The 27,857-nt window shown below is 36.2% G+C and overlaps 1 protein-coding gene across 5 annotated transcripts in view; it reads left to right on the forward strand.

Annotated features, from left to right (window-relative positions):
• The window catches only part of TCF12 (transcription factor 12), a 389,625-nt gene that overhangs the window by 173,959 nt on the left and 187,809 nt on the right, over positions 1-27,857 (forward strand). For all 5 annotated transcript variants that reach the window (XM_010836801.1, XM_010836799.1, XM_010836802.1 and 2 more), the window contains one exon: positions 12,788-12,890. In XM_010836801.1, coding sequence (XP_010835103.1) covers positions 12,788-12,890 — 103 coding nt within the window. The remainder of the gene's footprint in view (positions 1-12,787; positions 12,891-27,857) is intronic.

Here is a 27,857-nt window from a genome sequence, read left to right on the forward strand (position 1 = left end):
ATGGGTATATCTTTCCTTTTCTCCTTTGCTTTTCACTTCTCTTCTTTTCACAGCTATTTGTAAGGCCTCCTCAGACAGCCATTTTGCTTTTTTGCATGTCTTTTTCTTGGGGATAGTCTTGATGCCTGTCTCCTGTACAATGTTATGAACCTCCGTCCATAGTTCATCAGGCACTCTGTCTATCAGATCTAGTCCCTTAAATCTCTTTCTGATTTCCACTGTATAATCATAAGGGATTTGATTTAGGTCATACCTGAATGGTCTAGTGGTTTTCCCTACTTTCTTCAATTTCAGTCTGAATTTGGCAATAAAGAGTTCATGATCTGAGCCACAGTCAGCTCCCTGTCTTGTTTTTACTGACTGTATAGAGCTTCTCCATCTTTGGCTGCAAAGAATATAATCAATCTGATTTCGGTGTTGACCATCTGGTGATGTCCATGTGTAGAGTCTTCTCTTGTGTTGTTCGAAGAGGGTGTTTGCTATGATCAGTGCGTTCTCTTGGCAAAACTCTATTAGCCTTTGCCCTGCTTCATTCCGTATTCCAAGGCCAAATTTGCCTGTTACTCCAGGTGTTTCTTGACTTCCTACTTTTGCATTCCAGTCCCCTATAATGAAAAGGACATGTCTTTTGGTGTTAGTTCTAAAAGGTCTTGCAGGTCTTCATAGAACCTTTCAACTTCAGCTTCTTCAGCATTACTGGTCGGGGTATAGCCTTGGATTACCGTGATATTGAATGGTTTGCCTTGGAAATGAACAGAGATCATTTTGTTGTTTTGAGATTTCATCCAAGTACTGCATTTCGAACTCTTTTGTTTACTCTGATGGCTACTCCATTTCTTCTTAGGGACCCTGAATTCTCCAGGCCAGAATATGGAGTCAGTTGCCTTTCCCTTCTCCAGGGAATCTTCCCAGCCCAGGAATCAAAACCAAGGTCTCCTGTATTGATAGGCGGATTCTTTACCAGCCGAGTAACCAGGGAAGCCCAGTAGTATATTATTATACTATATACCATTTAACTTTTATTGTTATTTTTCCCACCTGATATTTTAAAATAAATTTTTAACATATTGGACAGGTTTTTTAGAAATTATTTTAAAATAGGCTATTGTATTGAATATAAGAACATTGTCTTGCTCAATGACTGGTATGATGTCTTTTTTTACAGTTAGTTATTTCTTAATGCATGGATTTTAATAAATTTACTTTATTCCTAGGTTTGATATATTTGAATTGATTTCATGAACATCAAGTATATTTACATATTTATTGAGAAGTTATGTGTTCAGTCTTTCACATGTAATAGTAAAAGATAAAAGGTTTAAAATATGTAAATTATGAGATTCTTTTGCAACTGAACCTCATTTTATCTTTCTTTTATCTAATTTTCCTTGGTTGTGTAATTTGTGGATAGGGTGGAGGAATTATTGTTTAAAAATCTGAGCTTTACCAGACTGAATGAGTTGCTTGTGGTGTAGAGGATTTTAACATGTACTAGTCCCTATGGAGAAGGCAATGGCACCCCACTCCAGTAGTGTTGCCCGGAGGATCCCATGGATGGAGGAGCCTGGTGGGCTGCAGTCCATGGGGTCGTGAAGAGTCAGACACGACTGAGCGACTTCACTTTCACTTTCCACTTTCATACATTGGAGAAGGAAATGGCAACCCACTCCAGTGTTCTTGCCTGGAGAATCCCATGGACGGAGAAGCCTGGTAGGCTGCAGTGCATGGGGTCGCACAGAGTCGGACACAACTGAAGCGACTTAGCAGTCCCTATGACTTACAAGATAATACAAACTAGTTCTCTGACTTTAATTTTCATATTAATTTGCATATGAATCTCCTAAACATCTCAAAATACACGTTCTGATTTTTTATGCCTAGCATACACTCAGACAAGTGTAAAATCAGTATGTTTGTCTATGAGTAAGCTAAACTGAAAGATTTCACCAGTTTTGCCCACCTGCTTCTGGGAACCACTACTCTGTTCTCTGTACCTATGAGTTCCAGTTGTTTGTTTAAAATTCCACTTATCAGTGAAATCATTAGATGTTTGTCTTTCTCTTACTTTAGTTAGCATAATGCCTCAATATCCATCTGTGTTGTAGGAAATAACAAGATTTCCTTCCTACTTATGGCTGAATAGTACTCCATTGTATATATGTACATTTTCTTTGTCATTCAATCCATGGACACTTAGATTGCTTCTGTATCTTGGCTATTCTGTATCATGCTGCAGTGAACATGGAGATACATGTGTCTTTTCACATTAGTGTTTTCATTTCCCTAGATAGATACCCTGAAGTGGAATTGTAGGATCATGTTAGTTTTGGGGCTTCCCTGGTGGCTCACATGGTAAATCTCCCTGCAATGCAGGAGACCCAGGTTTGATCCCTAGGTCTGGAAGAGCCCCAGGAGAAGGGTAGCCCCATGGCTACCCACTCCAGTGTCCATTGTCTGGGCAAGTGGATTCTTGCCTAGAGAATCTCATGGATAGAGGGGCCTGGTGAGCTAGTCTGTGGGATTGCAAAGTGTGAGACCAGACTGAGCGACTAACACTTTCACTTTTTTCTTGTTAGTTTTAAGGCTTTTTTGAGGAACCTCCATGCTGTTTTCTGTAGTGGCTACACCAGTTTACAGTCCCACCACGAGTGCACAGGGTTCTCTTTTTCCCACATCCTTGCCAATACTTGTTATTTCTTGTCTTTTTGTTAACAGCCATTCTGACTGGTGTAAGATGATACCTCTTTTGATTTATGTTTCCCCAGCAATTACTGATATTGAGCACCTTTTAGTGTACCTGTTGGCCATCTGTATTCTTTCAGATTCTCTGCCCATTTTTTAATTGGATTGCTTGTTTTTGTTTTTTTACTGTTGTATGAGTTCCTTATATTAACCCCCTTATCAGAAGATATATAATGTGCAGTTATTTTCCCCCACTTTATAGGTTGCTTTTTCATTTTGTTAACAGTTTTCTTTGCTATATGCAGAAACTTTTTAGTTTAATGTAGTTCTACTTGTCTATTTTTACTTTTGTTGCCTTTGTTTTTAGTATCAAACCTCCCAGTTATCACAAAAACCAACGTCAAGGAACTTACCACCTATGCTTTCATCTAAGAGTTTTATGGTCTCGGGTCTTATCTTCAAGTCTTTAATCCATTTTGAGTTAATTTAGTAAACCTTTATATGTGTAAAGTTAGGATGTTTAGGAATAATATAATCTAACAGATTTTTAAAAACCTTTTACATATGCTGCATTATATTATATAGTGTAATTTTTAAGGTAGTTAATTTCATAAAATACATTTAGTTTTTTATTATTATATACAGCAAACAAAATTGTTCTGCCAGATTACTTTAAACCATTGTCAAAAGCTTCTTCTCTATTGCCTTTTTGTTGATTGGTAACACACCATTCTTGATCCAGCATCAGTCCACAGACTATGCCTTGAGGACTATCAAAGAGGATCAGAAATTTATTAGAAAGGAAGGAGTTGTTAAAGAATCCATAAGTAATGTGATTTAAAACACATTCAGTATTGTTTGTAACCACTCCTATGAATTCTAGTTAGAAGACTTATAAAAATATTAGAGTGAAAATTTTTAATTGCATACAGGTTTTAAATTACATGGGAAAACAGTTTTTTTCTTTTGCCTCATGACTTATTTTACTCCTTTAAAAAATATATGAATTTTTTTAAAAAGCTATGTGTAATATGAATAATGATCTATTAATAAAGCTTTTGCAGGCAAGTATAAAGTCATTATGTTTGTTTAGGAATAAACTGAATTTGTAAGATTTCCTGAAAACTTTATGTATGATGCACTGTATTTCATAGTATAATTTTTTAAGATAGATAATTTTCTAATCGAGTTCACTTTTCTTTTCACTATTTAAAATTTTTTGCTTAATGGAACATCAGTTCCTGAACTAGAACTTACTGGCCTCTGTAAGTTTTGCCAGTTAATGGGAAGAAGACAAAAATCTATACGTTAGAAACCATCAACAGAATATTATTTCTTGTCTGAACTTAGTGTCTATAGTTTTGGGGAGAACCAGATAATACTTGGTGCTAAATTTTATTTTTTTAATTAAGTGTTGTTTTCTGTGTTCTTACAAGCATCAATTCTTCTGGTACTGTTTGTTTATAACCTTACAAACTAAAGTAGCATAGACGGGCTAGTATTTTTTAAGTAAAATAGTTTATTTTACTTCTTTTTGTACTTGTAGTAGAAGAATGTTTGCACTTTTTATGTATTATATGTTAATGAATTTCTGATTTTGATGTAGTTATCGTTTGAGGAATTGACATTCAAAATCTATGAGGGGGGATGGTAGATGAATTCCAAAGACATACTCTGCTTTAAGTTTTTATTGAATAAGAGAATATAGAATTGAACAATCAGGAAATGGAGAGCTATGTTACAGAAATAGTCTGCCAGGATTAAGTCTGATTGTTTCTAACAGATAATATTAACAGTTACTTGGATAAATTTGTGAACATGAATGGCTCAACTTAGAATGGAACTTAAGTGAACTTTTTCGGTGATCCTTTGTCATCTTACGTTCAGAAGTATTTTTATGTCATTGTGCTTAAGCAGTATTTCATGTATTCATCATATTTTCTGAGGATCCTTTCTACCTCTGTAAGATTTTGGTTCTTCTTATCCTCCCCACCCGTGGTAGTTCAAGACTTGGTCTTCAGTCTGAGGTTTTGGTAATTCTGTGAAACCACTTCTTAGCATTCATGAAGAAAAAGTTACCTGGAGAGATTATTCATCCTCTCAAGAAAAACTTAAGCTCTTAGTTTGCATGCGAAGTTCTGTGCTGGTCTCTTTTGTAGTGATAAAAAGGAATAAAACTTTGTTACCTTTTAGTAACTCATGGATCTGGTTGACAAAACCCAGATCTATCAAGAAATTTTATTATTAATACCTGATCTATTTAAGAATAGCAGAACTTTAATGTATTGATTATTAAGTAGCTTTTTTCAGAGGTAGACCTGATTGATTAACTGAGAGATTGTTCATTTTTCTTTCATTCATTAAATGAACAGATTTCATTAGTCACATACTACGTGTTTGTTAATGTCCCTGTCACTAGTGATAGGATAATGAGTGATATAGACACAGTTTCTACTTTCAGGTAACAAACTATTGTGATCAGATCAACTCACTTGTCTTTTTCATAGATATATTTAACTGAAAGAGACACTTTAAAGGATTTGTTTAAAAACTATAACTTTATATACATAGACATTTATTTCCTTGTCTGTCATAGGAGTACATCAGGAAATACAATTCAGTTCAGTTCAGTCGCTCAGTCGTGTCCAACTCTTTGCGACCCGATGAGTCACAGCACTGTAGGCCTCCCTGGGAAGAAGCCTCCAGGAACTCCCTGAAGTTCCATCACCAACTCCCGGAGTTCACTCAAACTCATGTCCATCGAGTCGGTGATGCCATTCAGCCATCTCATCCTCTGTCGTTCCCTTCTCCTCCTGCCCTCAATCCTTCCCAGCATCAGTCTTTTCCAATGAGTCAACTCTTCGTGAGGTGGCCAAAGTATTGGAGTTTCAGCTTTAGCATCAGTCCTTCCAGTGAACACCCAGGACTGGTCTCCTTTAGGATGGACTGGTTAGATCTCCTTGCAGTCCAAGGGACTCTCAAGAGTCTTCTCCAACACCACAGTTCAAAAGCATCAATTCTTCGGCACTCAGCCTTCTTCACAGTCCAACTCTCACATCCATACATGACCACTGGAAAAACCATAGCCTTGACTAGACGGACCTTTGTTGGCAAAGTAATGTCTCTGCTTTGAATATGCTGTCTAGGTTGCTCATCACTTTCCTTCCAAGGAGTAAGCGTCTTTTAATTTCATGGCTGCAGTCACCATCTGCAGTGATTTTGGAGCCCCCCAAAATAAAGTCTGACACTGTTTCCACTGTTTCCCCATCTATTTGCCATGAAGTGATGGGACCAGATGCCATGATCTTAGTTTTCTGAATGTTGAGCTTTAAGCCAACTTTTTCACTGTCCTCTTTCACTTTCATCAAGAGGCTTTTGAGTTCCTCTTCACTTCTGCTATAAGGGTGGTGTCATCTGCATATCTGAGGTTATTGATATTTCTCCCAGCAATCTTGATTCTAGCTTATGCTTCTTCCAGCCCACCATTTCTCATGATGTACTCTGCATATAAGTTAAATAAGCAGAGTGACAATATACAGTCTTGGCGTACTCCTTTTCCTATTTGGAACCAGTCTGTTATTCCATGTTCAGTTCTAACTGTTGCTTCCTGACCTGCATACAGATTTCTCAAGAGGCAGGTCAGGTGGTCTGATATTCCCATCTCTTTCAGTGTTTTCCACAGTTTAATGTGTTCCACACAGAAATACAATAAGTATACTTTTTTTTCCTCTTTTAAATTTCATGTGTTATTTCTTATTTTTATTTCTGTCTTTACTTCTCTTTGAAGTGTGACCACTCATTTGTATCAGGCCTCATTCTGAGCTTTCTCTGGTGTCTTATGACTTTTGGCTGACTATACTAGTCTTGTCCACTTAGAGCTATTTCAATACTTGGTATGAAATCTTGTGGCTCTTTGAATACCAAAAGTCTGTGGTTATTTGTTCAGTCCAGTTAGATAAGCTAGCACTTTATGAACTTTCTTTCTGCTAATTATTGGGTGTTCTGTGGAAAAACTAATTGAACCTTTATGATATGTGAAGCCCTGAAGCATTTTAAGGATTTAGTAACTGAACCCTCTCATCCATCTGTCATTTATTGAGCACTTGCTATGTATGTGACAAACATTGTTCTGGGGTGTAATTGTGAGAAAGAGAGACATGGTGTCTGCCTTTTCAGAATTTGTAAGACATAACCATCTCTAACTGCTATGATAATAATAATGGCTAGCATATATTGTGTTGCACATAGAAAAACTCATTTAATCCTTATAACAACCTATGAGATAAATATATTATTATTATCCCATTTTATAGATATAGAAGCTGAGGCAAGAAATGTTACTTTGTTTCAAGTCACACAGCTGGTATGTGGCAAAGATGAAATGCAGGGCTGTTAGTCTGACTCCAAGAATTCCACGTTTATCCACTATACCTATACTGTGCAATTATAACATAATTACGGTATAATTTAAATGGATGATTAAATAGATAGATTCAGTACGTGTGAGCAGTGATATGATGGAAATGCTTGCCACTATGGGAGCCGAAAATGAATTCGCCCAGTTTGATTAGGGGCAGGGAAAGCTTTTCTCAGAAAGTAAATCTTTATTGAAAGAGCCTTTCTCCCCATCCCTTTTTATCTATTGAAAAGAATTGAAAATAATATTGTAAAATAGCATTAGACAGTGGTTTTCATACAAAGAAATAGCCACATGGTTTAGGAAAAAGCCCTTCTTGGCAGAGTTCTCTGATGATTATGCCATATTTACTGGTTGAGTGAAATAAAATTTTTAAAAGAGCTATGTAAAACATTAGGCAGCAAAAAAAGTTCTTGTATTTTTGAGGAGACAGAGGACTGTAGATCAGTATTGTATAAATAGCACTAGCTGCTTTGTTTTTTAATCAATTTGTTTATCATTTATGGCTGTGCTGGGTCTTTGTTGCTGCGTGGGCTCATCTCTAGTTGTGGCGTGCAGGGCCTACTCTCTAGTTGTGGTGCTTGGACTTCTCATTGTGGTAGCTTCTCTTGTTGCAGAGCATAGGCTCTGGGGTTCATGGGCTTTGGTAGTTGTGGTGCATAGGCTCAGTAGTTGTAGCTCCTGGGCTCGAGAGCACAGGCTCAGTAGTTGTGGCACACAGGCTTACTTTGCTCTGTGATATGTAAGATCTTCCCAGATTGGGGATTGAACCCATGTCTGCTACATTAGCTGGTGGATTCTTCACTACTGAGTCAGCAGGGAAGCCCTGTTTTGTTTCTGATAGAACAAAAGATTGGTTTGCTTATGTGCTGTTTAAATTAGTTTAAAAAGGATGGCAGCTTTAATTGATTGTTGTCTTATTGTGGCAAGGATTAAAGTTTCTAAATTCTGTACCATAAATGAACATAGAGAAAAGTGTGAAATATTTTGTAGAATATACTTCATAATATTAAACCTTTTATGAAGTGTTATGCATTCATAGATGGGAGTATTTAAAAATTGGAAATTAAATTATAATTTAGATATTAAATACAGAATGAACAGTTTTTGTAAACTCTGTGTATCAACTGATTTTATCAGTGATTTATCTTTTGAGTGCTTTCCATTTTTATTTTAAGACAGAAACCGTTTTTTAAGGTGGGTTGGGAAATATTTTTGTGGTTAGTAGCATACTTTGGCCAAAAAGCTACTATGATAGATGATTCTGATAGTTCTGCTTGGTCCCCCATAATGTAATATTTATCATCTCATGTATGAAAATCTCATTTTATTAATGAAATTATTATCTATTTTCCTGGTAAACCATTTTCCAGAATTTAGGATCTTAATTAGGAGCTCCAGGGGGTCAGGTTTGGCCCCCTTTTGTTACCACAGTGATGTTCTATCAGTTAAAAATACGCATCCTGAAAGTTCTGTATTTAATGATCTCACTGGTTTACTTTATATTCCATAATTGAAAAAGAATTCATTGTTCAGTACCATTTGACTGATCTTCTTGGGCTCCATTTTAACAGTTGCTTGTTTGGCTTTTGTTCCTTTCTTGTTACTCCAACCTTTCCCTCTGGGCAATCACCTTCTGCTCATTTTCTCATGCCCTTTGATGTTCTGGCTATTCTGCTTCCTTCCTTGCTTTTCTATCAATTCCATTCAGCATTATACCTTTTGCCCTTCCTCCTAATAGACATCCATGCTTTTTGTTTAACTATATGTGGTACTTAAGGGGTCTGCTGTTTAAACTCTTGGTTAACCAGCTCATTTCTTTCATTAAAGCTCTGTTTGACATTTATCTTCTACTGAAAACTAAATTGATGAGTACTTAGCTACATGTATAAAAATATTATGTTACTCTAATTGCTTTAGATTTTTATGTTAACTTTGATATTTCCCCCTAATTTTTACTTACCTGGAAACTTAGCATGTTTTAATGTAGTTCTGATTGGTGGGGTTGGGGCGGGGGGAACTCAGCTATCACCTTTGTAGACTTGAATTTTTCCTTTCTATATATGAAAAAGATCTTTATTTCTAGATGGTCTAGATTTTTGCTGCTAGAAACGTGGTGCATGGATAAGTAAGCATAACTATCACCAGTTGGTTATAAATGCAGAATCAAACTGGAAGAGGAGAGTGAAAAAGCTGGCTTAAAACACAACATTCAAAAAAAGAAGAATATGGCATCTGGTCCCATCACTTCACGGCAGATAGTGGTGGAAACAATGGAAACAGTGACAGACTTTATTTTCTTGGGCTCCAGAATCACTGCAGATGGTGACTGCAGCCATGAAATTAAAAAGACACTTGCTCCTTGGAAGAAAAACTATGACAAGCCTAGACAGTATATTAAAAAGCAGAGACATTACTTTGCTGACAAAGGTCCATCTAGTCAAAGCTATGATTTTTCCAGTAGTCATGTATGGATGTAAGAGTTGGACCATAAAGAAAGCTGAGCGCCAGAGAACTCATGCTTTTGAACTATGGTGTTGGAGAACTCTTGAGAGTCCCTTGAACTGCAAGGAGATCCAGCCAGTCCATCCTAAAGGAAATCAGTCCTAAATATTCACTGGAAGGACTGATGCTGAAGCTGAAACTCCAATACTTTGGCCACCTGATGTGAAGAATTGACTCATTGGAAAAAACCCTGATGCTGAAAAAGATTGAAGGCAAGAGAAGGGGCTGACAGAGGATGAGATGGTTGGATGGCATCATCGACTCTATGGACACGAGGTTGAGCAAGCTCTGAGAGCTGGCAACGGACAGGGAAGCCTGGTGTGCTGCAGTCCATGGGGTGGCAGAGTTGGACACAACTGAGTGACTGAAATGAACTAAACTAGTCAGTGGATATGAACATTGAGGTTTGCAAAGCACTGTTGTAGGTATTACCCAGCTAGTTGACACAGTTAACATGCTGACTGAGAAATACCTATGTTCATTTTCTGGAACCAATCTTATTTAATTGTTTGTAAATTGTTTAAAAGTTATTTTCTGGGTGGGTATCACTTCCACTATGAGGAAGCAATGATAAGAATAGTCTGAAACAGTAGCCAGTCCAAGTTTTTTAAGTAAGGTCCTAGCATACATTCCTGGAGAAGGAAATGGCAACCCACTACAGTATTCTTGCCTGCAGAATTCCATGGACAGAGAAGCCTGGCAGGCTGTAGTCCATGAGGTTGTAGAGTCTAACACAACTGAGTGGCTATCACTTGGCATACATTGATCTAAAACTGACAAACATTTAAAGTCCAGTTTCATTGTTCCATCCTCCATCATCGCTTTGCATCTATGGATGAAGATTCCTTTCTTCTAGGCTGTGGCTTTTCAAAAATTCTTTGCACTAAGATGAACCTTTGAGGTGTAAAAAAATATATTCAGATTTCTATTTAATTTTTGTCTTATATGAATGAAATTATGACTTACTGAAATTTGAAATGACTTACATCAAATTTCACTATTAACACTATGGTTAATAGTGTATGTTTATGAGTAAACAGATACTGAGGGCCTATATTCAAATCTTGTTTATATGTGATGACACAGGTATAGATCCTCTGTGGTAGAATATGACAATCTCAGATTTTATTAGTGGACTAAGATATAATCTTGTGTAACTTCTGTACTGTTCCCTGCTACATGTGGGTGCACGTGGATAATAGATAGTACTTACTGTTTTTTATTTATGATTGATGGAAAAATAATTGTTGTGTTTTCTGAACATATATTAATATGGTTTAGAGTCTTTGCTTAACTGCAATATATGTGATGTATAAAGTTAATGTGTATAAAAGTCATTTGATGATACCCTGAAACTTAGATTTATTTATATACTTGTACTTTAGAGTTTTAAATTTTTTAAATGTTTTTATTTTTATAGTCATTAAGGGGAAAAGTTTTTTATTATACTTCAAGAATGAAGAGAACTGAAAATATACAAAATTTGTCTTTTATTATCCTTTAACATTGAAATGAAGTGTGAACAGCATGGATGACCTACAAATGCATTTCTTTTCTCATTTTTCAAGAGTAATAGTTACTTAATGATGATAAGCAATATTTCAGTGAGTTTTTTGTAAGCATTATTGTCTTATTTGACTCTATACCTAAGAATGACAGTGGGAGGGAGTGGCAGAGGAAAACACTGAGATAAATGTGAGATAGTAGGATGTCACTTAGCACTTCAAGATTGTTGAATTTTGAGCAACAAAAGTAAACTTCAAGGAGTGACCTTAGCCAGGAGCCATTCTGTTTTGTATATAGCGCCTGCTGCATGTGCTGTGACAGACAGGACTCTGGTTGTGGTTAGCAGAGGACACGTTTGTAGTCATAACCAAGTTGTAAATGTCACCAATATTCTTTTTGAATGCCTATCACATGTGTATCAGTGATTCTAAAGTAGATAAAAATGAAACAAAGATTCATTTGGGAGTTAGCACTCCCAGCAGATTAGTTTTAAACAGAATAGCAGAAGGAGTTGTGACATGCATCTGTAAGCAGTTGTAATGATTTGACAGTTATTTAGCCCTCAATTCCTAGCCCTTTGGTTGAACTGACAGCATCCCTGCAAAGATAGTGAGGCCTGTTTCAGCCCCATTAATGTCTTCTTGAATGTTAGCCTGCAGTCTGGGTAATGATAAATGTTCAGTGATTGATGATTTTATAGTCCCAGGGGATTCTGGGTTGCTTCTGTGAGCCAAGGCAGTGAGTTTTTGTTCTTGTTTGGGCCTCTTGTAAGATTTTCTGATCTTTACTAAAATCACTTTAAGTTGGCAAAAGGGTAGGTACCACCTACTCTTTAAGTAGGGTTCAAAACCTTGTATAGAAAGTATGATTTTGGAGGTGATGCTGTACTTGGTATGTATAAGAATCTGAGAACCAGAACAGTTATTTAATCCACTGAGGTTTTGTAACACTTACTTTATTTGTAAACTTTGGTATCTTTTAGGCTCCTTTGCTTTTAAAAAGCAAGTTTTAAGTTATAAGGATGAATTTAGTAACAGCCATTGTGAAATAATAGCACTAGCTTTATTGTTTTCATGGTGTTTGCAGTTTCATTTTTTAGATTCTTAAGAATTTAAATTAACTATCTTTGTGTTTTCTATTTTACATGGCTCAGTTTGTATAAGAGTATACATAGTTATTATACTAGTATTAAAAGGAATATAAGCAGATCTTCTTTTATTAAATATTTGTTTGCCATTCAGAAAAGGATTCATTTCTAGTATATTGATTTTTGATTATTTTTAACATCTTAAGTAAATCTTATAATTGCCCAAACCTTTATTGATAGGGTGTATGGAAGCAGAGAAAGGAGGATAAATGCTTTTCTAGTTTATTATAACTCATAAGTATACGTTCTTAGTTCATCCATTTAGAATTTTACTTTTGGGCATATAAAGAGATCATAGGGCTAATTTTCTTTAAAATGTATGTAGGAACTTTTTGACTTTAAAATCTTAAAAAGAATAAAAGCAGCACTTCTGTTTAGTTTTTCAAGTAATGAACCAGAAACTTGGTTAGGAATGACCATTTGTAAGTCTGTATATTAATTAGATGAGTGTCATTATGCTCAATTAGCAGGACTGCCAAATAATCTTTTTAATACTCCGGTCTTTTTTGTTTTTTTGTTTTTCCCTCTAGGGTTTTACAGACAGCCCTCATTACAGTGATCACTTGAATGACAGTCGTTTAGGGGCCCACGAAGGCTTGTCCCCAACACCTTTCATGAACTCAAATCTAATGGGTAAGTTGGTAATTCTCTGCAAGTAGTCTTCACAGAGCCTCTTGGATCAGAGACATTTTTTTCATCCCCTTGTCCAGGAAGGACACATAAGTATCTAAAAGAAACTTCCTAAGTTTCTAGGAACATCTGGGCTTTCTTTATTCAGCCAAGTTTGCGGGGCAAGCGTTCAGAAATGTGGGTCCTTCTCTTAGAGCTTTATTGTCATTGCTATCAATAAAGGAAGCAGCAGGGTTTTAACTGTCAGTGTTGGCAGTGTCTGTGGCACTAAGCTTTATATATTTTCTACCTTCTGGGCAGAGAAGCATTTCAGAGACATTTGCTTTTAATTTACTATTTGTCTTAACAGTTGTATTTGTGTGGTAAATAAAAATATGACAGAGTAGTGATTTTAGGCAAATTTTATTCATGTTGGACAATATTTCTTTTGACAGTTTGATAAAAACTTAATAGTACATTTAAATATTGCAGCATTTGTGTTAAGCACTTTGGTTCATATTGGGGATTTAAAATTTTTTCTTTTTCTATAGTAAATTTGCATTTTGAACGACATTAGCCACCGCCTAAAACTGATTATTTTTGGCATAACCTTTAAGGTTAACCATTCTCTGTATCTCCCCCTACTCCCGGCAAACCTGCCCTCCCTTCCTCTCACTCCCTCTGCTCTCTCTTTCTTGTATCAAAGTTTGTAGCTATTCAATCTGAAATGAGAAGCCCTCAATTTTTTCCCCGAGTTTGGATGCCACTCTTTTTTTTAAGTGATACTTTTACCTTTCTGCAGAACCTGATCGAAAAGAATCCGTTTTATGACATTATTTTTTCCATCTTGTTTATGCTGGGTCTAAGCACATTACAAAAGCTTTATTTAATCTGTCTTACTGGTTGTCAGTGGCGTCATGTTAATATGGAAGGTTTGTGTAATTGACATTGATTTCATTACTTATTCTATTTCTTAAGGACATGACCTATATTATGGTTTTAGAATTGTCCTTTTAAGACACAGCCATGCTAATCTAAGTGGATTACCCAAATCCAAAATCCTGGTGGTCGGCAATTTCTTTATAAATGGTTTTATTTTTCGCAGTCTTTGTTTGTTTCCCTTATCCGCCATATAGTATGGTGGAGACAGATTCGGATGTGGATTTTGCCTAAGGCAGTTACCATTTTAAAGCCAGAGTCATTGAGTATGACACAAGGCTAAAATCAGTGGTAAAAATTGTATTCAGAATGACAATTTGTTTCAACCATAAATGAAACTGGGAATCCTAGTATTAAATATATTATCATCTAGGTAAAAATCAGAATTAAATTTTGAACAAAATAATTATCCTTGCATTAGGCTAGGGAAAACTTTCTAATCTTTTAAATTTTTTATTGAACTTGCTATCAAAGTAAAATAGATGTGATACTCCAAATAGTTTCCTTTCCTTTTGTAGTATATCTTTTCCCCAAGTAGTGTTTAATTTATAGTAAGTATGGTAGACCAAACTGTAGGCAGTGTTTTTGTAATTTTACATTGAACTAAGCTTTCTTAATTAAGTGTATAACCGAATTGTGAAAACTCAGAAATTGCCCTTTTTTATATTAATGTTCTTACTTTCATTTTTAGCTTACAGAGCTGACTCTTTAGAATTGCATCATTATTGTAGCTTTGAGCAAAGGTGACTTAAAATTGTGAGGGTACATTTTCATTGTCCATTTTAACTATCTAAGCTTAAAAATGTTAATTTACTTTTAAGAAAGGGGGAATGACCTTGAAAAGGTTAGACAGATAGATTCAAAAGAATTGCAGTGATCTAGGCAATATCTGATTTACTACACTTCCTTCCTTTTATTTTTAGTAAAAATGATCAAATGAGATGTCTAACTGTTGAGTCCAAGCAATCTGCATGACAATAGCTAGCTTTGGGAAATGAATGTCCTTTAAATTGCGGAGCAGCTCCAAACAGTAGCAATTAATCCCACTTGGTGTGAGTTGAATTGAACTAATACCCTAGAAGGTGGGTCTGTTGCACTCAGTAGAGTTACAGTGGATAGATGCACTTCGTTAGCCATTTGATCATTTTAGAGGAGTTTTCAGGCTGAAAACCTGCAGTGTTAAAGCAGGACTGAGATGTACATGGCAGTATTAGCAGCATTTGGAACTGTTGATACCTAATCATCATAATAGGTAAAACCTTCAGAGTGATTCTGTGAATGATGAGTGCTGAGAAAGTTACAACTAACTGGAAAGCAGTAACATATTTCATCATTGCTGTCAACATGTAAAAACACCATTTAAGCGAGGGTGGGGGGCAGTGAAATTGTACATCTAGGGAATGTTGTTTTTCGTATTATGTTCAGCCATAATAAGCACATTTGCCTGAAGAAATAGTGGATTGTAAAGTGCTACTATCTTTCATGATGAAGCTCTCAAACACTAATGATTTTGTACATTGCAAAAATGAGAAATTTTTTCTAACAAGGGTTGATAATGATTCAATAACGAACAATTTGCCATAGAAACATGCACTTCTATATTCATTTAGATATTTTGAAGCATTTTACACAGGAAGGAAAGCTATTATGTTGAATCAGTTAGTGTTTCTTTTTAATGAATTCTAGAATTATCCTGTTGATTTGTCAATATGGAAAAGGGCTTCTTTCTTATGTTTCAAGTGAAATAAGTACATCCTTTTGGCATATCACTAAGTAATTAGCATCAAACATTTCTGTATTATAGTAAAACTGCAGAGCAGTGAATTGCAGTAGGATCACCAAACTGTCTTATTTACTTCTAGCCTCTTCCAACTTTGGTCCATTTTTCTACCCTTGGGCCCTTCATTGATTTCATTAATACTTGCTTCCCTTTACCTATTGTTGATTAGATGTATTTTTGGTGATGGTCGGGCCATTTTATTAATTGGACATAGAGACAAATTACTTTATATAATTGCCTCGCTTTGGTTTCCAAGTTACTGTAAACTGCTCTTACCTGTCTATCCCCCATGTCTGTTAAAGCTTTACTTACTTTAGACGCTATGTGCATGTGTTGTCAATGGTAAACTTAAGATAGTACCCTCTGTTTTTCTTTTTTCTGACACTTTTTGTGTTCCTTTCTGAGGCCTGTTTTGCCTCTAGAGATGCTTGGTTAGTATGTTTATCTCTTAAAAACCGGAAACAACATACGGTAGTATAGAAAAAGTATAGGACTGAGAGTTAAAAGATCTGGATTGTAATTCATATCTTGAAAAATAACCTTTATCTTCCAGATAAGGTTTTGCTGGATAGTCTAAAAAGTTTCTGTAGCTCTAGAATTTTTTTATTTCTATAACCTTATGTAATATATTTTATTCAACTCTGGAAAAGGCTACAACTAGAATTATAATTGGTTTTGTGCAAATGATAAAACTAAGGTGCAAGAAAATTGTGTTTTTTTCTCTGAGGACATAGAGTCAGTAAGTGGCAAAACAAAACCCATGTCCTCTGACTCCTAATCAAGTATTCTTTCCATTAGGCACATTAGGCATATAAAGTATTAGTTCTTTCTATGTAATGCCTTCAGGGTTTTACTAGCTCAGCATTTTCTTGAACTATAAGTATGGAGACACAGCTTTTGAGAGGTAATAATGAAGAAAAGTTCCATAGTGACATAACTTTGAGAAGCAATATATCACATGTCCCCTCTTAGAGATTCAGATTGTACTTTGAAATATTAAAGACACTGGGGAAAACCGGGGTAGCTTATTTGTGTTCAGCCCGTCACATTCCAGATTCAGATGATGCACAGAAGTCTTTTAAAATAAAAAAGCATCATTACCCTGTGGGGAACTAGTTTTCCATGGAGGACACACTGGGTCATATTTGTAGCTTGTGTTAGAGGTGTGTGTGCATGCATGCACAGTTGCGTCTGACTCTCCGACCCCACGGACTGTAGCCTGCCAGCCTCCTCTGTCCATGTGATGATCCCAGCAAGAATACTGGAATGGGTTGCCATTTCTGATAATGTAGTAGATGTGGGTTCAATTCCTGGGTCAGGAAGATCCCCTGGAAAAGGAAGTGGTAACCCACTCTGGTATCCTTGCCTGGAAAATCTGACAGACAAAGGAGCCTAGTGGACTACAGTCCATGGGGTCGCAAAGAGTTGGACGTGACTGAGCACTACTGCAGTGGGTAGCCGTTCCTTTCTCCAGAGGATCTTCCCGACCCAGGGATTGAATCCAGGTCTCCTGCCTTGCAGGCAGGTTTCTTTACTGTCAGCCACCAGGGAAGCCCTGTTATAGGTTACCTTATCCTTAGTGGCTTGGGATGTTTTCTTTCAATGCATATATGCACTTTATTTCTAACTACTGTATTCCAGAAATAATTTCTTTTCATGCCCCTACCCTGCATCCTCAGTCTGAAAAGCAGCCTCTTTTCATAGTTAAAATGACTTAATAGCAGTTCTTTCTGAAACCATTCCTGTAACCTGAGATGAGCTAATGGTTTCCTTTTTGCCCAGTCTGCTGCTGCTGCTAAGTTGCTTCAGTTGTGTCTGACTCTGTGTGACCCCATAGACTGCAGCCCACCAGGCTCCACCATCCCTGGGGTCTTCCAGGCAAGAACACTGGAGTGGGTTGCCATTGCCTTCTCCAATGCATGAAAGTGAAAAGTCAAAGTGAAGTCGCTCAGTCGTGTCCAACTCTTAGCGACCCCATGGACTGCAGCCTACCAGGCTCCTCCGTCCATGGGATTTTCCAGGCAAGAGTACTGGAGTGGGTTGCCATTGTCTTCTCCTTTTGCCCAGTGTAGGAGAGACCAAACTAGTACCTGATCTTGAAAAAGGTTTCAGAGTTTCAAGGGTACTCCTGTGTAGACGCAGGTCCCTTTTACCTATGAGTAATTAGTCCCGGAGTGATGTATATAAGAGAAATAAATAATTGCTGAAAAGAGATGTCAAGATTTTAGAGGATAGAGGGGGAAATATTTGATTAGGACTTTATTTTGAAAGCAAAAACTTCAATTAGAAAATAATACTAATAAAGCAAAATTTATATTATCCACTATATTTTAAGTGAGCAAAGAATTAATTGTTGAACTTTTTAGTGTATTTTTTTACTTCAGAAAAATTTTATGGTAATATAGAAAATGTCTTTTACTTCACATTTGAATCTTGTTAATTTTCTCTTCAGTTATTAACTGACTCTTAATTCATTTGTCTTAATCCATCAGTGGCTTTTGTGTTTATTTAAAGGATTCTTTGGGCTTCCCTTGTGGCTCAGCTGGTAAAGAATCCACCTGCAATGTGGGAGATCTGGGTTCTATCACTGGGTTGGAAAGATCCCCTGGAGAAGGGAAAGGCCACTCACTCCAGTATTCTGGCCTGCAAAATTCCCTGGATTATACAGTCCATGGGGTCGTACTTGATGGAATTTTCAGTCTTTTGCATGGTTTTCGGCTTTCAGTGAATTTCTTTTGTATTTTGCTTTGTACTTCTGGGTCAGGAAGATCCCCTGGAGGAGGGCATGGCAACCCACTCCAGTATTCTTGCCTGGAGAATCCCATGGACAGAGGAGCCTGGGAGGCTACAGTCCATGGGTTCTCAGAGTCAACACTACTGAGCAATTAACACTTTCACTTTCACTTTTCATGGGTTATTTAGCAAAAAATTGACCAACAATGCCATTGACTCATATCTCACTCGTATTTTTTTCTAAGTTATCTGTCTTTAGTGAATATTTTCATCAGGCCACAACTCAGAGTTGGCTCAACTCTGCACCCTTGCAAAATGGTATCTCTACTGACTTATATAAAGATGATCACATTTATTTTTAATTATTTACCCAGTTCATTTGTTCATCATCACTTGTGTGTATGTGCTCTGTGGTCAACAGTAATCTTCAGTAATCTGCACAATTTCATAGTGGATCAGTGGCATAGATTTGTTAAATGATTCTTCCTTGAATCTTCCTGTTGTTTGTGTCTGATTCTCAACGAGTGAATATGAATTCTGAGGATATTCTGAGTTCTGTTTTTAGTGTGGTAGGTGAAAGAGGCTATGGCTGCTTGGTTACTGGAGAACAAAAGCATTATACTTTTTTATTAAGGAACTTTTGTAAACCTGACAGTCTTCCTTGATGTGTATAATCTCAGAACCACACGATGGCACACATGAGTATTTGCTACACTGTTTTGATTAGGAAAAGTCCTAGAGCAGCAGCATCAGACTGTGTCTTCAATGTGGTAATGCTTCAGATTCACTGCTTATGGTTATAATAATATCTATATCATTTACTATAGGTTTTCTGAGTATTTTGTTAAAAATAAATGCTAACTAAGTATTAACTAAAATTCTCATAGAATATTTGCTCTGGAATGGATCTTACAGGTCATCTAGCTCAACGGTTCTCAATTGGGAGTGTTGAAAGATATGAGATTGTCGTAAGGACTGGGAGTAGGGAAGAGGTATGCCTGGTACTCCTTATACCTTGAAAATTCTGGTAGTTTTCAAAGTGAAGGCTTAGTCCTACGTTGGTTAGTGGTCACCGTGTTTATGGAAGCTCTAATTAGCTACCAGATGAAAGTAAATTTTTAAAAAATTTGAAAGCATATCCTGAATTGCTTTGGTTTCAGTTACAGAAATGTTAATCGTTTGAGGTACTAATGGTAGTTATCATTCAGTTGAGTAGTTGTAACAGTTGTACTGTGTTACTGCTACTTAGTAAGCCTCACATTTTAGTTAAAGTCCCTCAAAAAATTGCTTAATTTTAGTGTCCACTATTTTTGTTATCACCTTCACATCTCAGGTTATTTCTTTTTTTCTTAAAAAATTCAGATTTTGCTTTTCATAGCTCATGTTTTCTATGACTTCCAGGTTGAATTTGTTTTGGTAGTGTTGTTAACTTGGAATTTTAGGTTTTCAAGAGTAGCAGTATTTGCTGTTCTACAGCAGTATTTGCTGTATGGGGGAGCTTTCTTGTATATATTACTATATTTTCAGTAAATACTGTCCTCTTAAAAATATTTTTTGGCTAGTGGCATATGCATAGTGTAGTGTGGTGAAGTATGTAACAATCATTCTTAAGTTGCATACTTGTTTTTCACTTTGAGAATACCTCTGGAGAGTTGTCAGACTCCCCAGATTATATGAAATTTCTAGGGAGTCACAATTAAATGGGAGTAGAGTTCAAGGCCACTTCATAGCAAATTAAATCAATTAGTTTTATTTATAGTTATAAATTTTATTTATTTCTATTACATATTTTTCTATACTGATCCCTGAGATCAGTGGTTAGCAAACTTTTTTTTTTTTTTTTTCAAGAAGACGTATAATAAATAGTGTTTACAGCCCAGAAGGCAAAATCAGTCATACTATATAGGTACTTATATAAACATTTAAAAGTGTGAAAAACTATTTTTAGCTCATGAGCTGCAAAAATAACAGTTGGTGGCCTGGATTTTCTCTGCTGGCTGTAGTTTGCCACTCTTGTTCTAAATAATTTAACCAAAAAAATAAATAAATAAACAGCAACACTGTTAATTTTTTGATAAGATAATAAATCATATACTTGAAATTGTGTGGAATGAACCAGGATTGTTTTGGGGTTTTTTTGTGTGTTTTTGTTTTTTAATATCAGACATGGTGATTGGTGGTTGTGGTGGTGGTAAATTATCTATAAAATTCCAGGGCTTCATTGCCTCGATCCAGAATGGTAAGTTACTCATTAGGTGAGTTGTTTTCCTGTTGTTTTGTCTTCAAATGTGATATTAAAAGTTGCTTTTTAAGACAAATGTCAGATTTCCTTATCTGAAACCTTGTTACTCCCTTATTTTTCTATACTTCTGGAAATTTTAAAAAATCTGTTTCTCAAAGTAGTAGTATGAAAATGTAGCTGTAGTGAATTGAACCTACCACATTAGGAGAGGAAAAAGGAAAAATTAGGCAGTTTGGTGATGTGGCAGTGAGGCTGCTCTTCAGAGAGAAATCTTCAGAGAATCGCTGTGGAGAAAGGTCTGTAGAAAGAACCCCTGATGACAGGATAAGGTGAGAATGGCACAGTCATCAGAATAGTACTGTTGCCTTAGTGAGAATCTGCACTCCCAACTGGGGGACATCCCCAAAGATGTATGCAATAAAAAGATTACCACATTCTCTAGCTTGTATATCAAGATTTTTTGTAAATCATGTATTTTTGTTACAGTTTATAGACTATATAAGATATATTAAAAAAAGGTTTGATCCCTGGGTCGGAAAGATCCCCTGGAAAAGGAAATGACAATCCACTCTTGCCTGGAGAATTCCATGGACAGAGGAGCCTGGCGGGCTACTGTCCATGGGGTTACAAAGAGTTGAACACAACGGAGTGACTAACATGACAACATAAAATATATATTTAAAATTTTTCATATACAGGGCTTAATGTTTTGTGTTTGAGAAGATTTCTGACTTGATATCCTATTCATATTCAATTTAAGGCTCTCTTTTACCTGAAAGATTTAAGAAAATGTGGTGTTCTATTATGTGGTCATTTTTATAAATGTTTCTCAGGTTTACATGACATGAAATATGGTTACACCAATGAATCTCATCTACTTTTTATTTTTCTTTCATACATACTAATGGTTTCAAGGAATTTAAATTGTGCCATCCTTTAATGACAAGATTAAGTGCAGAGTGTTTTTACTCTTGGTGTGTATATGTGCACGTGCATGCATACATGCACATCTGGATATTTAGACAAGATAGATAGGAGCACATTAAACATAAACTTTTGTTTTAATTATTTTACAGTAAGATTTCAATCAGATGTCTTCTGAAAAAATTGTAAGTATTATCTTTAGGTATTTTACAAAGTTACTAGAAAACATCTTCAAGTACAGACATAGTAGCAGGTATCTGCTTGTAATTTACTTTTCCCTAGAGTTATTGGAGGGATATATGTATACATACAGTCCTAATTTGAATGTCATAATGTGTATCCTCTGTTTCTGTTTACATCTTTTTAAAAAATCTGTCTCTGACCTCTTTGGTCACACTTGCTATACTGAACAGTTTTAGGACATTGCAGCTCATCTGAACTTCCCAGCTGTTTTCTTCATACAGTGTGCTTTTAATTTTTCAGTTTATCATGATCACTTAGAAAACAGTACCCCAGACACACTTATGAAAATTAATTTTCACTAAAAAATACGTTGTGGCTCTACATATCTCCACCACTAAGGAATTTAACCTAAGAATGTAAAGAAAAATGTTCATTGGGAATTTAAAATGATACAGCCATTCTAGAAGACTCTTTGACAGTTAATTCATCATATAACTAAAATGCAGTTACCATACAACTCAGCAGTTGCACTCATCCCAGAGAAATGAAAATTTCAGTTCCCATAAAAATTTGAACATGAAAGTTCATAGCACTTTCATTCATAATAGCCAAAACTGGAAACAGTCCAAATGTCTCTCACTCAGTAGATGGTTAAGCAAACTGTGGTATACTCGTACCATGGAATACTATTCAGCAATAATAAGGAATGAATTCTTAATCAGTATAATAATTGAGATTGATCTTGAGTGAGTTAGGCTGAGTGGGAAAAAAAAAACCACTCTCAAAAGCTTACATACTGTTTGATTCCATCTTTATCAAAGATGTCACCTTCTATATCAGTTCAGTTCAATTCAGTCGTGTCTGACTGCGACCCCATGGACTGCAGCATGCCAGGCCTCCCTGTCCATCACCAACTCCTGTTTACTCAAACTCATGTCCGTTGAGTCACTGATACTGCACTTGAAATGGCAGACTTACAGAATTAAGAACAAATTGTTGCCAGAGGTTAGGGAGACAGGAGGATGTGACTATAAAGGGCATCAGGAGGGATCTTTGTGCTGATGGAACTGTTCTGTATCATGATATGGTGATGAATATCTGAACCTTCATCTGTGGTGAAATTATATAGAACCAACTACATTTGTGTGCGCACATAGATTTTTTAAAAATTGGGGAAATCTGAACAAGATCAGTAGATTGTAGCAATGTTTGTATCCTGGTTGTGATACTAAAAGATAAAGGAAAATATGTGAAAGGGGACCCAAGATCTCTCCATTATTTCTTACACCTGCGTGTAAAGCTATAGTTACCTCAAGAAAGAAGTTTTAACTTTACTGTTTGGGACTTCCCTGGTGGTCCAATGGTTAAGATTTCACCTTCCAGTACAGAGGGTGCAGGTTCGATCCCTAGTCAGGGAGCTAAGATCTCACATGCCTCAGGGCCAAAAAAACAAAACATAAGATCCCCTGCGGAAGGCAATGGCTACCCACTCCAGTATTCTTGCCTGAAGAACTCTATGGACAGAGGAGCCCGATGGGCTATAGTCCATGGAGTCGCAGAGTCCAACATGACTGAGCAACTAATACTTCATTTCAAACAAACAGCAGAAGCAATACTGTAACAAATTCAGTAAACTTTTTAAAAATGGTCCACATTCAAAAAATCTTTTAAAAAATATGTATACAAATAGCTGAATATATAAATAAATTAATTGAAGGAAATTAAAAATTATAGGAGAGTATGTTAGGAAATACAGGAGGGAAGAGAATGGTCAGGGATGTGCAGAGATTATTTTTTTTGAAACATTTACAATGGAAATTTAGATCAAAACAGTCACCCTTGTGGCCTATCACTGAAAATTAATGTATTTCTAAGGCTGGAATGTCTCTTGAACTTTTATTTTTAGGAAACTGTACAGCTCTCATAGGTGACATTAGCAAATAAAGACAATCATCAACATTTGTTCTTCACTTCGTTTGCACAGCACTATTATACCTTTGAGCAAGAGGGAGTGGGAAACATCAATGGCCAGAAGCCATATGTGTGTTCTTGAGGACGTCAGCAACTTGGGAATAATTAGGAAGCAAGGTAATCTGTATCTTAGAATTGTATATTTACTTAGAAAAATATTAGCAAAAGGGCTTGGGGTGAAGGAAGGTAGCATCCATAGAATAAAAATATTAGAAAGTCAGAAAGGTAGTGATAAACTTCACCCAGAGCTGATCCTTGACACCTTTCCCAAAGAGGCAAAGTAGAAAGATGCAACAGATTTTGTGACTCGAGCTATCCTCACTTTTTATGTTAGTCAGAAATGAGGTTCAAGGATTGAGTACCATTTATAATCTCAATTAGATGAGAAAAACTCCCTCCTCTCTTCTAAAATGCTAATCCTATTTAGGAAACTCTTCTGCAGTTTTCACTTTTTCACAAGTCACAGGAAGCTGGCTCCACAGGAGGAGTTTGAGAATCTAGGAGACGCTATTCTGGTGATCCCTGGGGTTAGATATTTTAGATAAACAACTCCTTGGAGGAAGTTCTGGCCTAGAGTCTCTTGTGGTAAATGTAGGAGAGAACTGGGGAGGGTTCTTAGAAATGAAGTTGATTAAAAAAAAAACAAAAGTAGAATTAGTAGGCTAATTCTAACTTCTCCTTGGATTTTTAAAGATTTTACATAATTTGTCAAATTGTTTTCTAAGCTTTTATAGAAGTCTTATTTTAAATATTTGTACAAAGAGCCAATAATAAATTTTCCAAAACTCACCTCTGTGTTGTCAAAATTTGTCATTTGTGAAAAACAAAGGCTATATTTGTGGATCTTTTAAAATCATAATAAAATATAGTGCACTATACATCAAGATTTTTTTTTAATATTTAAAAAATGATTAGTATTAGAAATGTGGTTGAGTCCTCGAAAACATATTTTTTTGTATGTGTGAAAGCTCAGGTAGAAACAAACCACCCTTACTTAAAAAGAGGTTTAAGATGAAGTAGCTAAATCTCAAGTTTCCCTTTTTTGCTTCATTGTGTCAGTTAATCTTGCTCTGGGTTGTATTTATCTACTGTGAAGTCCACTGATGCATGCAAAACTGAGCAGAGTGCAATTTTTCCCAGTGGGTCTTCTTTCTTTGGGCATTTGTATCTGTGCTTCAGTGTGTGGGGTCAGCTGGGGAAAGCTAGAAGGGCTAAGATGTCAGCTATTGTAAAGGTACTAAGATCATTTCTTAGGAAGGGAATGGGACATCTGATCTTTTAAAAAATATATTTCTTATTTCCTGTGAAGCAGTTGGAAGTTTATACAGTAGTGATGTTTGTTAATATTGTAAACAGGATAGTCTGTTAAGTCCTGTGCTATTTAAAGGATAATTCTGTAATTATTTGTAGTTAACTTAGGCTTTTCTATAAGAATATTAGAATTTTTTTCTCATCTTAACATCAATTATTATAACTTATATTTAGTTAATTTGAGCCTGTGGCCTAGGTTAACTGCTAATTAAACTAGTTCATATTATTTACTTTAACCTAATGTCATATATAGTGTTTTTAATTTTACATGTTATTGTATGTTATTGACATTACACTTATACTGAAGTCAACCATTAGGAATCCCAACTCAAAGCAAGTTTACATGTAAAGTATCTAGAAAGCATTACTTTGTGAAGGAACATAATTAGAGAAGTTGTTAATGGCCACCAAGCCGTATATAATGGATTAAATAATAATTTGATTCAGTATCCACATGGTCCTGGTATTTGTAATGAGAAAAAAATGGAGATAATTTAGTGTCATAGGAAACCTGACTGAGGAAATTTGGGGAAAAGTCAAAATAATTTCTAAAATACCCAGCAAATTGTAAAGCTGTAGCTTTCTCAGCTTGCATACTCAAGGCAACATAACAGTATATAATATATCTGATTAGTGTCATAATGGGTAGCCTTGAAAGATAATGATTCTAAGGGTCAGTAAAGCACGTGATAGGAAAGATTTAATTAACATGATCAATCAAGGTTCAAAGAAACTTGAGACTTTGTGTTCATCTGATTGTTTAGATTTTATTTTACAGAATTCTGTTTTAAAACATTTTAAGAGTACCATAGTCAGGAGAAACGACCGTGCTTTAGCCTTTAAAGCCCTGATAGAATAGAGTAATATCACAAATAGTGCGAAACTATAAGACACTGAATCTTGGCTTGTGCTAACAGCTCTCATCTAATGTGTATGACATTTTTGCTTTTAATACAGAATCTAAGCAAGTGCTTATACACTTGAGAAACTGGAGCCATCTTTCTGTAATGCCCATTACTTATTTCCTCTATGACTAGGCTGTTAGGAATTTGCTTGAAAGTTTGTTTATTTTTAATTGGGGAAAATTAGACTTTTGAATACAAGAAAGAAAAAAAATGCAAGTGTAGTAATGCAGTCAGCTACCTTCTTTCCAGTTCCACAGATCCTTTAATTTGAGAAGCTTAGTCTGTGTTTATAGGCTATTTGGGCTGGGCCAGATAGAATGAATGCATTGGCTGTTGAAAGCTAAAAATGGACCTGATTCATGTCAAAAAGTAAAGAAACTGAGATGTTTAAAATTAAGGTACTTGGAAGCCTTGCCTTCAGAATATTCTTAACATTTACTGAGTTGTTAAGTGAAAAGGAAAAAGAGTTGATTGTGATAGAAGGAGATTCATATCTCAGCGTGTGGGTTACTAGGCTAAAAATTGTAGACAGAAATGTATATTTTCAGTGATTGAAAACACATTAATATCCTGTCCCAGATGCAGTATGTTTGGTGTTAGTACCATTCGTAGGACATTAAGGTGAAGGCATATTTGAATATCTTCCCTTTTCTGGCTTGTTATGATCCTGTTCGCCTTTTTTTTTTTTTTTTTAAGATGGAGCTCACCTGTGGCAGAGCTGGCTGGGCCTGAATTGAGTTTACCTCTGGTTGGCTTCTATGTCTCCGTGAACAGAGGCATGGAACAGCTGAATCCCAGGGAGTTTCAGGCCAAATTCTATTAAATCATATTACCCACAACTTTTCTTAGAGATTTGTTGCAGGCATAAAAAAGAAATTTTGGGTTCACTAGGGATAGTGGCACTTGCTTATCCTCCTTAAGACCTAGAAGAGAGAGTAATTCAAACCGAGGCCCTTGGTATACTGGGTTTGAGTGAAGATGACACAGAGAGACTTCATTAGCAGACCTTGATAAAATTTCATAGTTTGCCTATATGGCATAGAGGAGTTTTTAGGTTTGCTTTATGTATCTTGAAAAGATGAAGGTGAAAGTATTAGTTGCTCAGTCTTGTCTGACTCTTTGTGACCCCATGGACTGTAGCCCACCAGTAGTGGGCTATAGTCCATGGGATTTTCCAGGCAAGAATACTGAAGTGGATTGCCATTCCCTTCTCCAAGGGATCTTCCCAACCCAACCCAGGAATCGAACCCACGTCTCCTGTATTGCAGGCAGATTCTTTACTGTCTGAGCCGCCAAGGAAGTCCTTATAAGTGGGGAGAGGGCCAAACGAGAGGGGTTATCAAAAGCAGCATAGGAACAAGAAGCTAACTCCTCTACTTCTTTTAGATAGCATTAAAAAAAAAATTAAAAACCTTCCGCTTGATCACAAGAATATTTCTGGAGGGTATGGTTTATATTTATATTTTCTATAATGTGCTTCAGAGGAAGGAATATCCTCTGCTCCTTCTTAAATCTTGGGAAGGTGGAATTGAGAGTTGCTCTGGAAATTTTTCAGTTCCGAAGCATGAGCCTGCTCACAGCTGAAGGTTCTAGCTACCTCAATTTGAGGAAGCCCTAGGTCTGGGACTATCCTCCATGCCAAACTGGCCCTATGACCTGATTTCACTTGAATTTCCAGGTGATTTGAATTTTTAGTGACCTGACACCAGAGTGCAAAGGAGCCAAGCCTCAAGTAGCTTTTTCAGGGATTGGCCCTGGGTTAGCTGTGCCAGAAGGTAGATCACTGTTTTGGCAGATTAATTGGAGGTGGGAAGTAATTCACTTGGAATGCCCTTAAGGAGCTCTGCTAACTGTGAGTGATTGTGCCTAGCCAGGCTGCAACTTGATCTCAACAACTGTTCAGATTCAGAGGAGCTTCTGTAAAGCAGCTTTAGTGTTCTTTTGGAATGTAGCAGTTGAGTTGCCATCCTTTCAGTAAGACCTAGGTGGCCTTGATTTTCTAT

The sequence above is a fragment of the Bison bison genome, unplaced genomic scaffold (genome assembly GCF_000754665.1).
Source record: "Bison bison bison isolate TAMUID 2011002044 unplaced genomic scaffold, Bison_UMD1.0 scf7180017864066, whole genome shotgun sequence".
NCBI classification, from domain to species: Eukaryota; Metazoa; Chordata; class Mammalia; order Artiodactyla; family Bovidae; genus Bison; species Bison bison.